The sequence below is a fragment of the Dipodomys spectabilis genome, unplaced genomic scaffold (assembly GCF_019054845.1).
Source record: "Dipodomys spectabilis isolate Male_0828 unplaced genomic scaffold, ASM1905484v1 ptg000054l, whole genome shotgun sequence".
NCBI lineage: Eukaryota > Metazoa > Chordata > Mammalia > Rodentia > Heteromyidae > Dipodomys > Dipodomys spectabilis.
This window is the reverse complement of record NW_024870731.1, coordinates 2311944-2326329: the sequence shown is the minus strand read 5'-3', so window position 1 is coordinate 2326329 and position 14386 is coordinate 2311944. Positions and strand designations below refer to the sequence as shown.

At 36.9% G+C, this 14386-nt stretch overlaps 1 protein-coding gene across 2 annotated transcripts in view; it reads right to left on the bottom strand.

The window, feature by feature from the left end:
- Nucleotides 1-14386, bottom strand: part of Appl1 (adaptor protein, phosphotyrosine interacting with PH domain and leucine zipper 1) — a 58621-nt gene that overhangs the window by 30093 nt on the left and 14142 nt on the right. For both annotated transcript variants that reach the window (XR_006147449.1, XM_042679926.1), the window contains exons 4-10: nucleotides 13666-13737; nucleotides 9617-9704; nucleotides 8273-8314; nucleotides 7030-7088; nucleotides 3798-3944; nucleotides 2160-2242; nucleotides 1095-1253 (exon numbers count right to left, since the gene is read on the bottom strand). Coding sequence is in view for 1 of the 2 variants with exons in the window: in XM_042679926.1 (XP_042535860.1) it covers nucleotides 1095-1253; nucleotides 2160-2242; nucleotides 3798-3944; nucleotides 7030-7088; nucleotides 8273-8314; nucleotides 9617-9704; nucleotides 13666-13737 (650 nt within the window). In the remaining variant the exon portion in view is untranslated. The remainder of the gene's footprint in view (nucleotides 1-1094; nucleotides 1254-2159; nucleotides 2243-3797; nucleotides 3945-7029; nucleotides 7089-8272; nucleotides 8315-9616; nucleotides 9705-13665; nucleotides 13738-14386) is intronic.

Here is a 14386-nt window from a genome sequence, read left to right as displayed (position 1 = left end):
GAAATTATTGAACTACAGTTGTTTTAATGGTACACCATGAACTACAAAGGAGTAAATTCAAAACAAAATAATTTAGTTTATTCCTAAGGCAAAACTGTTTTTACTGTTTGTTTTTAGAGGATAATGGGGCAATGGGGCTTGAACTCTGGGTCTGGGTGCTGTCTCTAAGCTCTTTAGCTCAAGACCAGTACTCTACCTCTTGAGCCACAGCACCACATCCAGTTTCTGGAGGTTTATTGGAGATAAAGAGTTTCACAGACTTTCCTGCACAGGCTGGCTTTGAACCGTGATCCTCAGATCTCAGCCTCCTTAATAACTAGGATTATAGGAGTGAGCAACCGGCATCCGGCAAAACTGTTTTTATCATCAAGTGGAGGATCATGTAGCTCAGTGGTAGAGCATTTGTCCACTAGTATGCACAAAGGCCTGAATTCAATCCCCTACACCATGCAAAAGAAAAGGTAGAAGAAGGAAAAAGAGGGGGAGTAAAGAGGAGAAGCTAGGCTTTCTATAAATAAAAATAAAAATTTCACTTGATATAATTACATGTATTTTAAAGTATATAAATTATATTTAATAACATTTACATGTTACATGATTTTTATATGTGTGTGCTGGTACTAGAGATTGAACTCAGGTACTTATGTTCTCTCTTGGCTTCTTTGCTCAAGGCTGGCTCTCTACTACTTGAGCCAAGTCTCCACTTCTGGCTTTGTACTAGTTAATTAGAAATGAGTCTCACAGACTTTTCTGCTGAGTTGGCTTCAAACCATGATCCTCAGATCTCAACCTCCTGAGTAGCTAGGATTATAGATGTGAGTATCTGGCTACGATAAGATTTATTTAAAGTCAAACTGGTTTTGTTATTTTATAATTCTAAATTATTCAAAAGTTATGGAAGTAGACTTTTCTTTGAAAAGTATGCACATACCTTTTCTCTCTACATGTTCACATAAACAGTAACATCAACTAAAAAGGTTCAATCTTTAGTAAAATCAAAAGTAATTTAGCATACAGTATCAGTTATATTTTACATACATTTGGCATTACCTTAAACGATAAACAATATATAAAAATATCAATACTTTTCTTACTTCCTAGCATTAAGGTATCCAGCCTTTCGGGTTAAATTTCGATTAACAGGAAATTTGGTGGGGTCTGGGTCAGGCACATATAAAGGGTCACTGGCTATTTCCAAGTCCTCTATTGTCTGTTGCATGGTCTCTACATCACTGTCCATTTCCCTGCGAACACTAATATAGAGAACAGATTATTTACTACCAGTCACAATCAATGAAGAATTCCTTACCAACCATGTTATTTGTCTTGTATATATTTTCTTAAAGAGAAAAGCTGTACTATAGGTGATTAAAATAATACAACTATATTGTAAATAACTTTAAATTTGAATGGAAAATTAACAGTTATAAATTAAATGTTTCAATATTTTAGAAATAAAAAATTTAAAAATTAATGAAACCACCCATAATAATGTCTGTATGTAGAATTTTTATACTGTGCTGAATTTTTATACTGATTCAGCCCTGGGTTCAATCCTCAGCATCACAAAAAAAAAAAATTTTTAATTAAAATAGAAAAATTAGTCTCTCTTAGAAAACAAGATTTATCAGTAGGCACCAGTGGCTCATACCTGTAATCCTAGCTACTCAGGAGGAACCTGAGATCTGAGGATCGTGGTTCAAAGCAAGCCCGGGCAAGAAAGTCTGTGACACTCTTGTCTCCAATAAACCACCAGAAAAGGGGAAGTGGTATTGTGGCTTAAGTGGTAGAGCACTAGCCTTGAGCTGAAGAGCTGAGGGACAGCACCCAAGCCCAGGGTATCAACCTCTCAAGCCACTCCCACCATTTAAGAGTTTAGATGATTTCACTTAATTACTATTATTAGTCTGTTTTACTCAGAAATAAAAGCTAGCTCTCAATCATTACAATTGCCATAAGAGAAAATGGCAGTCAAAGTATACACTAGAGGGGAAAAAAGGCAGAAATAAAACAAGAAGCAACATAAAAGAATAAGGATCACCCTGTTGATGGGAAATACTGTCTCAAGATACACAGCAGTAAATTTCTTTAAACCATAGCATTTATCTATTAACTAATTCCTATCATTTCATTTTCAAGGTTAAGGAAAAAATACTTACTTCTGTACACTTGTTCCAATATTAGCTAAAAATTCTTCTAATTGTTCACTGAGATTTTCAGAACCCATCTTAAAGAAACTTATCTGGGATGGAGGAGGAATGGAAGGTTTAACAACGTAAACACAAATGTACACACAAAAAATGTTTAAATTAGAAACACTCTACAATACAAAGTTTTTGTTTTTTTTTAAGAAAGGTATTATTCAATTTGTGTAATGATAGGTTGCAAATCTGCACTATCTACTGGGCATGCAGCCACTGAGAAAACTAGAATTAAATTCCACTTTCCACCCTGACATATTATTTTGTTTGGCTTGCTTTCTGAGTCTTGCCATATAACCCAGGTCACCTCCAATCTGGAACTTCCTAAACTCTGGGATTACTACTGTGTGCCACCATACTTGGCCTATAAATACTCTTATACCTAAAGGAATATTCAAATTTCTCTCAACTCCAGATTTTTAAGGAACTGATGTATTACCCAAAACTCGGTGTTCTGGCCTCCTTCATATGTTTCTTTTTGGTTGCTTGAATTCATCTATCTAACTATCTATAGATATACAGTTGTTGTTGTTTTGTTTGCTTGGGGTTTTTTTGCCAGTCCTGGGGCTTGAACTCAGGACCTAGTACTGTCCCTAAGTTTATTTTGCTCTCAAGGCTAGTACTCTACCACTTGAGCCATAGCGCCACATCTAGCTTTTTCTGTTTATGCAGTACTGAACATCGAACCCAGAGCTTCATGCATGCTAGGCAATCACTTTACCACTAAGCCACATTCACAGCCCTCATCTATATTTTAACTTATAATATACACAGGGAACACGAAACAAATTAAACTTGTTCATTCTCTTTCAGATTTATTATGAAGGAAGAATGAGCTGAGTGCTGGTGACTCATTTAATTGTAATTCTGGTTCAGGAGGCTGAGATCCGAAGGGCCTAGTTCAAAACCACACCAGACAGAAAAGTCCACAAGACTCTCCAGTTAAATAACAAAAAAAAGCCAGAAGTAAAGCGCATGTGGTAGAGCTCAGGCCTTCAGCAAGAAAGGTAAGTATGAACGCCAGGCCCTTTCTGCGTGCCAGTCCCACTCCTGTAACCCTTGCTACTCATGAGGATTTAGGTTCAAAGCCAGCCTGGATAGGAAAGTCTGTGAGACTCTTGTTTCCAATTAACTACTCCACCCACCTAAAAAAAAACAAAACAAAACCTAGAAGTGGAGCTATGGCTCAAGTTGTAGAGTTCCAGCCTTGAGTAAAAAAGCTAAGGATAACACCCAAGGCCTGAGTTCAAGCCCCAGGACAGGCACAAAAAAGAGAGGGAAAAAGTTTCCACAACAAATGTAGCTCTCAAAATCACTTAGCTTTCTATTGTCTATCCCCAACTATAGTAAACAAGGTCTAAATACAATGTATTTATATTTCATTTACTCTAAAACATTTGAAATTTTCATTTACAAAAGAAATCACTTTTATAAACCTTAAAATAATACAATAATAACATTTTTTAAATTACTAATTAAAACCAAGATATAAATGTTTATTGACAAGGCTGTAGTGTCTTTGCATTAACTGTAAATTCAAAGCTTACTCTAAGAGATTTATTTTAAGATGGTTTTAACTCAAAACACAGTACTTACCTGAGCTTGCATATACCCAAGTAGAGGTTCTAACAATGCTATTTTCTTCTTGTATTGAAGAGTATTTAATGCACAAAAATAATGCATCATGGTCTGGTGTTGTTTCTTTCTGGAAGTGTACACATCTTCTGTTACTTCATATTTCATCTTTGAATGAAAAAAATTTAAATACTATTAATTGTTGAATTCTAAAGTCTCTTCACCTGTAGGGAAAAGCCTCCCTAGGAAAATGCCATATCATTAATTTCTGAACATAACAGTCCTGTTTCCTGAGCTATTACAAATCCTTTATTATACTGCTTAAGCTGACTTTCCCATCTAACAACCACATCATCAACAAACTATTTACACACATAACCACAAATATAACTATCTTAACCAAGCATGGCAGAGAAAATCTACCACATGGAAGAAAGGCAAATGTTAGTCTCTGGCCTCAATCAGTCCACAGTATTTTCCACTCCTGGTTCTCTTCCTACTACTCTCCCTCTTTTCTATTTGCTTGTCTTTATTCACTCACACTTGAAATACTTATGCTCTCCTAACTTCTTTCATTCAAACCACCAATTTTCAATGAGCAAAAAATAAGTAATATTCACTAGGCTCTTTTCTTCCTTTCTTCATAATACCTGATTAAGAACCAAGAATATGCCAATACATCAATGATTCAGTAGTGCCAATTTTTTTATCTTCTGCCCCTCATTCTCACAAGTGCCATAGGAAACAGCTGGGTTCTTTATGTATTTCTGTGTATATTGTGTGTTTGTGCATGTGTGATGGAAATGTAGAAAACAGAAGACAGTATCTTCCTCACAAAACCTTGTTCTACTTTTTTTCTTACCTCTTAATTATTCCAGGATCCATCAGTCATTCAAATAATTTTGACTTGTTTTTTATTCCCCTTCTTACTATAAATTTCAATTCTTCTTACAAACTAACTGTCAAAGTATCCCTCTTTAACAATTTTTGCTGAGACTTTCAGGTATCTCTGAAAACTATTTCAGTAACTTTGCATTGGACTGTTTAAGTCTTGGTCTCTTCACATTTTCATTACTGTTGCTCTATAGTAAAACCATATAGTATACTTACCTATTTGGAATCCTTTGGTGTCTGCTAATACTTTCTAATACAAATTTCAAAGTCATCAATATAGTCCCATATTAATTATTGTCATTTCTGCCTTTCACTTCAAACACAGTCTGGGCTGGCTTCAAAGGGTGATCCTCAGATCTCAGCCTCCTGAGCAGTTAGGATTAGAGGACTGAGCACCAGTACCCAGTAAGATAATTAATTTTTTTAATGCCCAATCTCTAATCCCCAAACAGCAGTGTCTACTTATCTCAACCCAATGTCAACTCTTAAAATTATAAGCCTTTCCAACTTACCAAAGTTCTCCCTGTACTCTTGTAATTTTAGTAAAACCTCTATGACTGAATTTAACTCATGGTGATCTAGGCTGCTTCTTCATCCTTTGAAAATGGCCCATAGACCAGTCATATATGTTCACATAAATACCTTCAATAAATGTGGAGAGTCCATATTTTGAGGAGAAAAGCAAAGTCTACTCACTTTCCCCAAGGCCTCCTCCTATGTGATATAGTAAATGCCCAATCAAGTTTTGAAATTAAAATATCTTTCAAGCTAGGCAGTGGTGGTTCACACCTATAATCCTAGCTACTGAGGAGACTAAGATCTGAGGATTGAAGTTCAAAGCAAGGAAGTCCCTGAGACCCTTACCTCCAATAAACTACTTAGAAAAAGACAAAAGTGGTGCTATGGCTCAAATGGTAGAGCACTATCCTTGAGCAAAAGACACTGAAGGAAGCTGAAGGATAGCACCCAGGCCCAGAGTTCAGGCCCCAGGACACACACACACGCACGCACGCACGCACGCACGCACGCACGCACGCACGCACGCACGCACCTGTCAAAAGCTAGATGCTGGTAGCTCACGCCTATAATCCTCACTACTCGGGAGGCTAAGATCTCAAAGCCAGCCCGGGCAGGAAAGTCTTTGACACTCTTAGCTCCAATTAATCGCACAAAAAAAGCTGGAAGTGGTGCTGTGGTTCAAATACAAATCTGTCAAAGAATTTTTTTTAATTCTTGCAACAGTCAGAAGCAAACCTAGAGCCTAAACATTTCTATATGACAACATAACTATTGTAAATCTTAAAATACATGGATTTTACCTGTATTTGAATCACCAAATTCAACAACTAAAATCTGAACTTGTGCCAGGTGCTGGTGATTCATGTCTATACTTCTAGCTGCTCAGGAGACTGAGATTTAAGGATCAAAGTTCCAAGCCAGTCATAAGACTATTTCCAATTAACCAGCAAAAAGCTGGAAGTGGAGCTGTAACTCAAGTGATAAGAATGCTATAACTTGAGCAAAAAAGCTCAAGGACAGCACGTGGGCCCTAAGTTCAAGTCCCATGACCACAAAAAAAAAAACTGAACTGGAAAGATTTGTGGACTGAACTTTGTATGAGAAACATTATCTGTGTTGTCTTAGCTGGTATGGCACAGTACACCATACTCAATCACGGATTATCACAAGCAGTCATTGTATCTCCTCCAGCAGCTATAGTAGCAATAAATACCAAGTCTGAGGTAGAGATGTTCTCAATTTCAAGCATGTAGAAATGCCTACATGTTCAAACCTTAGATTAGGCATTAGAGAAAGGACTGGTCTTAAAGAGCACCCAGAAAAATTTGTCAATATTCTCTCTCATCTTTACTTAAATGCTTTCTTCTTCGTATATACAGTATACTATTTCTGAGTTTGCTGCCTTAGAATCAAAAGCAAATAGTCCCTGTAAATGAAGGCTTAATAACAGGATGTCATTAAGTTATGTGTACAACAGTTCAACTTCTTGACTATTGAGTCTCACAAGACATTTCTCAGTACTTATATAGGTCAAATAAAAACAGAACATGTGCTGTGCTATAAAAATACAAAGCAAAAGAAGCAGTGTTACTTCTGGACATCAACTATAATTTTAGAGTAGTTATGTTTAATCATAACCTATTCAATTTTGGCAGAATAAAAGTATTTTGTTTAAAGTGACCAACAATTATCAGAAAACTTCTAAACATCTAGCAGAAAAGAATTATCTAAAAGAAAAACATATAAATTAGCTTTTGGATTTATTTTTAAACAGGAAAACTAAACCACCTAATAAAATAACAATTAATTGTGATACTGAAGGAGTAGGTATGTATCACACCTTGTCATTTTCTCTTTTTTTGGACAATCGGCTATATCTGTTAATTGCAGCATCATGATCTGGAAGGCAGAAATGAGTGTTAACAATTGTAGCACTTGGCAAAACTTACAAATGCTTTAAAGGGTTTTTACATATTCATCTTTCTACAAATGTACAATAGAAAAGTTAGGTATTCCCTATCCTGTGATCTCTGTATTCAAATTATTCCCACAGCCTAAATTATGTGTCTATTTACTCAAACTCATAAAAAGAGGGGAAAAAAAGAATCTGAAAAACTATAACTAATTTTTTTTTTTTTTGGGTCCGGTCGTGGGGCCTGAACTCTGGGCCTGGACACTGTCCCTCAGCTCTTCTGCTCAAGGCTAGCGCTCTACCACTTGAGCCACAGCGCCACTTCCGGCTTTTTTCTTTTTGCTTATGTGGTGCTGAGGAATCGAACCCAGGGCCTCAGGCATGCAAGGCGCTCTACCACTGAGCCACCTTCCCAGCCCTACTATAACTAATTTTTAACTTATTTTTAGTCTGCAGGCAATGATGGCTAACACCTATAACCCTAGCTACTCAGGAGGCTGAGATCTGAGAATCACCATGCAAAAGCAGAAAAGTCTATGACACCCTTGTGTCTCCAGTTAACCAATTAAAAGCTAGAAGTAGAGCTATGGCTCAAGTGGTAGAACATCAGTCTTGAACAGAAAAGCCAGAGAGCAAGACCCTGAGTTAAAGACTAAGTACTGGTAAGATATAGACACATATGGTCTGTCTTTAAAAAAGCAAATGTTCATAAAAGAAAAATAGGAAGGGCCGTGAGCTCAGAGGTAGATCATTTGCCTAGAATGCATTAGACCCTGAATTGAAGCCCCAGAACCACCAGAGAGAGAGAAAGGTAGAGGGAGAAGGAGAGGGTGAGGGAGAGGGAGAAGGAGAGGGAGAGGGAGGAAGGGAGGGAGGGAGGGAGGGAGGGAGGGAGGGAGGGAGGGAGGTAGAAAGATGAAATATTTAGAAAAACAAGGTAAAATACTATAACACCTCCTTAGAAATTATGAAGATAGTAAATTATAAGACTGATATAGCTATCTTTAAATTTTTTCTTGTAAACTGCTATTCAAGTAACAACACTGATTTAAATAATATTCACTAAAACTTTTAATTAGATCCTTTTTAATAATTATTGCAAAGAATCACCAATGATGTACACTAACAAATGCACCACACAAAAAAATAGTGTAAAGTATTCAAAGCTTACCGTTACTAGCAATCTGAAACACTTCTTTTAAAGTCAATATTTCTGAAAAAGTTCCAAAAATAATTTCAGTTTAGTGTATGTGTAAAGTATCTTAAGTCTGTTTATAAAGCCATCAATGTCATGTAAACAAAACTCTAAAGAACAGTTTGCACTTCTATATTCAAGGCAAAAAGTTACTGTTTCTGTTAGTACATGGAAGATTTACTATCATTAGCAACAAATCACAAGAAAATCTACTTATTACAAATTATTAATATGACTCACACGTCTTAAGCTCCATTATAAGCGTTAAGATATGCAAATATTCTGACTACCAGAATCTAGTAATTCATTTTTTGATGATTGTAATAACAAAGTAAATATTTACACTATGCAATCCTAGTCTTAAAACTGTGAAAAAAAAAAACTATTCTTTCTTAACTTTAGAAACGATAGCTCTTGAAGATCATCACAATTATTAACTCCAACTTTAAACTACAATTGTCTTTATTGTATGTGTAATTTAAATACTTTAACAACTCACTTATATGCTACTTCAATGCTTTTATACTATAGATACTGAAAAGTCTGTATGACTAAGTTTATAAAATATGAGAAATAAATCAAGTATATGAAAGTTTCATTTTATCAGCTAGTAACCCTACATGCGCCAAAAAAATGTACAAAACTGCTAAGTCATAGACTGTTAGATATACGAGTATCCCTACCCTCCTGCCACTCTAGCTCATATTAGTGTCTACTTGGTCACTATCCTAGTTTAAACCTTGGTAATACCTCACTGAACTCTCATAACTTCCTACACCAATCTTCTAGACATCAAATCCACTCTATTCTACCCACCAAAAGATTTTGTCTCTTTACTTCTTATAGACCGTCATTGTATTGTCTTTGAAAATAAATACAAGTCCAACACCTTTAGCTTCATTTAATATATTTCTAAATTAATCTCCTGCCTCACCCCAACATATTCAACACTGCAGCCTCACTAAATTTCTTGTAATTCCAAAAGTAAGTTATGAATCTCTACAATCCATACCTCCATGCATTCTAGTCTCCCTAATTGCTCTTTATAGTTCAATGTTCGTATCATATCTTTGGTGAAGCCTTTTTGACCTTCTAAGCCCCTACAGCACCTTCTCATTCCCTGATTATAAGACAGAGTGTCAGAATTATGTGTTGACTCATGCCCTTCTCTACCATTCCTCAAGGGAAGATCTAGTTCAGTAATGATCTGGTGCTATGAATGTTGGTGACTGATTAAAAGTGGTACAGGTTATAGTCAAAATAGTTTGAACATGAATATGTGAAAGCTGATGAAAGTAAATATGAGTGTGACTTCAGTACCTTTCAGATCTCTTTCTTTAAACTGGGTAATGGGGAACATCATGGCATCAGCAAGTTGAGTTGAAAGTACTGCATGACAAGAGCTAAGCTAGTAAAAAAAAGACCAAAAAGGTGAAATAACAGATAACATTTGTAACAAATGGCTATACAGAGGCATCTAACCAATGTTATATAAATTAGACAGGATCTAGCTTAAAAAGAAAACAATCATATCACTATGAATTATATAGCTGAAAATATTACACAGTCAAAAAAACCATTTAAAACTCTCAAAAGAACACAAGATGACCCTGGATGTGGAAATAATTTCTTAGATATGATACCGAAAAAGTGCAAGAAAAATAAAAAAAGTGTAAATTACACCATGAAAATTAGAAATTTCTGTGCATTAAAAGACAGCAACAATAAAGTGAAAGAAAGCAGAGCATGATGTACATGCCTGTAATCCAGCACTAAAGAGGTAAAGAGGTAGGCCAGGCACCTCTGGCTCACACCTGTAATCCAAGCTACTCTGGGGGCTGAGAGATGAGGATCATAGTTCAAAGCCATCCAGGGCAGGAAAGTCCGTGAGACTCTTATCTCCAATAAACCAACAGAAAACTGGAAGTGGCGCTGTGGCTCAGGTGGCAGAGCACACTCCTTGAGCTGAAGAGCTGAGGGACAGCACCCAGAAGCAGAGTTCAAGCCCCACAACCAACCAAAAACAAAACAAAACAATAGGTAAAGGCAGAAACAGTCTGAGTTCAAAGATAGCCTGGGCTACATACTGAGACCTTGTCTTAAAAAAAAAAAAAATCAAAAAATTTTAAAAGGAAAAGAAAATAAAAAGATAATCTATGCAATGAGAAAATACCAATTACATGCTGATAACAAATGTTTATCTTGGGGCTGGGAATGTGGTTTAGTGGTAGAGTGTTTGCCTAGCAATCATGAAGCCCTGTGTTTGAATCCTTAGTACCACATAAACAGGAAAAGCTGGAAGTGGTGCTGTGGTTCAAGTGATAGAACACTTGCCTTGAGCAGAGAGAAGCTCCAGTGTGTAGGCCCTGAGTTCAAGCCCCAGGACCGGCAAAGAAAGAAAGAAAGAAATGTGTATCTAGAATAAATCAATAATAAAAAGGTAAACTACTTAATTTAAAAATTGCAGGGCTGCTGGGCACTGGTGGCTCACACCTGTAATCCTAGCTACTCAGGAGACTGAGATCTGAGGATCACAGTTCAAAGCCAGCACAGGCAGGAAAGACTGTGAGACTCCTATCTCCAATAACCACCAGAAAACCGGAAGTGGTGCTGTAGCTCAAGTGGTAGAGCACTCGCCTTGAGCTGAAGAGCTGAGGGACAGCACCCAGGCCCAGAGTTCAAGCCCCATGACCGACCCAAAAAAAAAAATTGCAGGGCTGGGAAGGTGGCTCAGTGGTAAAGCGCTTGCCTTGCATGCATGAGGCCATGGGTTCGATTCTTCAGCACCACATAAGCAAAAAAGAAAAAAAAAATGGAAGTGGCGCTGTGGCTCCAGTGGTAGAGCGCTAGCCTTGATCTGAAGAGCTGAGGAATAGCATCCAGGCCCAGAGTTCAGGCCCCACGACCGGACCAAAAAAAAAAAAAACTGCAAAGGATCTGAACAGATACTTTTCCAAAAATAAACAAATGACTAATAACCACATAGAATATCATTAGCTATCAAGGAAATGCAAATCAAAATGACAAGATACCACTTCATACCTATTCAGAGGGCTTATAATAAATGAAAACACAACTGTTTGACTATTGGCAAGGAAAAGGCAGCAACATCTTACATTGCCAATAGGAATACAAGACAATGCAGGCTCTGTACAATCAAAACTTTAAAACAAAATTGCCATATAACCAAGGTCCTATTCCTGGGTATATAAAAACAAAATTGCATATTAATGATAATCTATTCACACTACCTAAAGGAGGAAACAACCCAAATACCTACAATGAATGGATAAATGTGGTATTTCTCTATAGTTAAAAAAAAAAAAAAAATGAAGTGCTGACACATTACAATTAGGATAAACCTAAATATTAAAAGAAGCAGTCACAAAAGTCCACAAATTGCATTGGGCCCTTTATGTGAAACATTCAAAACACAAAGACAGAAGTAGATTAGTGGCTGCCAAAGACTGGGGAAAGAAGGGAAAGAAAGTAACTTTAATGGGCAGAAGTTTTCCTTTGGGATGATGAAAATGGTCTGGAACTACATCGTTTGTGACAGTAGCACAACACTGTAAATGTACTAAATGTCATATATGCCAAATTTTATTTGTATTTCACCATGACTTTTAAAGGGAAACAATATCCCATCTCCTATATATATTATCTTTTGTATTGATCTCCTAGGATATTGGTCTATAATGAGTTGTTAAAATATTTGAAAAATTAGGTCAGCAGTATAGACTAGTGATAGAGAATTACTTGCCTAGCATGTGCAAGGCCCTGGGATTGCTCTCCAACATTCAAAATGTGTGTGCATGCGTATATCTTTTCCAGGTAAAAAGACAAGGAAAAAAACAACCAAAAAAAGGTTTTTACTGTAACAGTAAAGGACTCTCCACATCTTTCACAACCTTTCTTCTTTTTTTTTTGTTTTTTTTGGGGGGGTCCGGTCGTGGTGGGCCTGGGCGCTGTCCCTCAGCTCTTCAACTCAAGGCTAGCGATCTACCACTTGAGCCACAGCGCCACTTCTGGCTTTTTTCTTTTTGCTAATGTGGTACTGAGGAATCAAGCCCAGGGACTCATGCATGCAAGGCAAGCACTCTACCACTGGGCCACCTTCCCAGCCCCATAACCTTTCTTCTTTAAAACTCCTTCTAGGTAGGTTTGTTTTGATGACTGGTCTGAAAAATTAAGCATTGATTTTGGCTGTTTTGGATGGGAGGATTAATAAGGACTAAAGAGTAAAATGTTGCTAGATGGTGGTATAGGAAAAATCACAAGGGGCCTAATTAAAGCTTACAGCTTCTTTTTTCCCTGAAGATACCAAGTAACACAATGACAAGACTAAATGGAGTAGTAGTACAATTAGTTTTAATCAGATAAAAAGAAGTACTGAGGGCTGGGAAGGTCACTCAGTGGTAGAGCACTTGCCTTGCATGCATGAGGCCCTGGGTTCGACTCCTCAGCACCACAAAAGCAGAAAAAAAAAGCTGGAAGTGGTACTGTGGCTCAAGTGGTAGAGCGCTAGCCTTGAGGTGAAGAGCTGAGGGACAGCGCCCAGGCCCAGAGTACAGGCCTCACCACCGGACCAAAAAAAAAAAAGTACTGCTTTATGTGACAGCCACTAAGATATGTAAATAAATTCTTTCGTAATCTTTGTAACATAACCATAGTCATATAATTACCATAATAAAAATTCCAGTCATGGGCTGGGAATGTGGCTTAGTAGTAGAGTGTTTGCCTAATGTGCATGAAGCCCTGGGTTCAATTCCTCAGTACCACATAAACAGAAAAAGCCAGAAGTGGCACTGTGACTCAAGTGCTAGCCTTGAGCAAAAGAAGCTCAGGGATAGTGCCCAGGCAGGAAAAAAAAAATTCCAGTCAGGCACCAGTAATCCTAGCTACTTAGGAGGCTGAGATCTGAGGATTACGGTTCAAAGCCAGCCCAGGCAAGAAAGTTCATGAGACTCTTATCCCCAATTAACTGCCAGAAAACCAGAAATAGAGCTGTGGCTCAAATTGGTAAAGCGCTAGCCTTGAGAAAAAGAGGTCAGGGACATTGCCAGGTTCTGAGCTCAAACCCCACAGCCAACAACAACAATAAAAAAAAATCCAAGTAAAAACTGAATAGTTTAATTACAAAACCACGTATTTGGCTGCTAGTGACTCATAACTATAATCCTAGCTACTCAGGAGGTTGAGATTGTGGTTCAAAGCCAGCCCAAACAAACAAATCTGAGAGACTTTTATCTCTAATCAATCAGAAAAAGCCAGAAGTAGAGATGTAGCTCAAGTGGTAGAGTGCCAGCACTAAAATAAAATAGTTAAATAAAATAAATAAACCTTATTCAAGCAAAATAAGCACTTACTTCATCTATAACTTTTGAAAACTGTTGTAAAGTAGATGTCATAACTTCATCATCGCCTCCCAATGGAAAACGCTGAAAAGTGTAAAACAGAGATAAGGTAAAGGGTCAATACTATACATTCCTATGTGTGTGAAGGACATCAATTTGTATTTTTAAGTAATTTGAGAACTTCTATAATTCTAAATAAGCTCCAAAAAAGCCATTTTCAGAGTAACTTTCATAATTAATAGACATAAGAAAAATATTTCCTAAGTAAACAATTAACATAATATGCTAGAATGTACAACTGAACATTCAGTTATGAAGTCCTTTTAACTACTAACCTAGAACCTTAAGCAAGACTCAGTTTTTTCATTTGTAAAAAGAAAAACTATCTAAGCTCTGTATCTAGTTAATATACCAAACATTAAATCACTAACTAAAATTATCTCAAACTAAGGGCTATAGTGGAATTGCAAAGATATATTCTATGAATTCAAGAAAGTTTAGCTGGATGCACAAACCCATGCCTATAACCTCAACTACTTGGGAGGTAAGACTGTGGTTCAAGTACAAACCAAGCAAAAAGTTAGCAAGGCCTCATCACCACCAACAAGCCAGAAATGGTAATATGTGCCTGTAAAACCTGGAAGACCATAGATCGAAGATTATAGTTCAAGGCTACCAAAGACCAAAAATAAGACTAAAAATTAAAAAAAAAAATACAGTCAAAAGAAAAAAG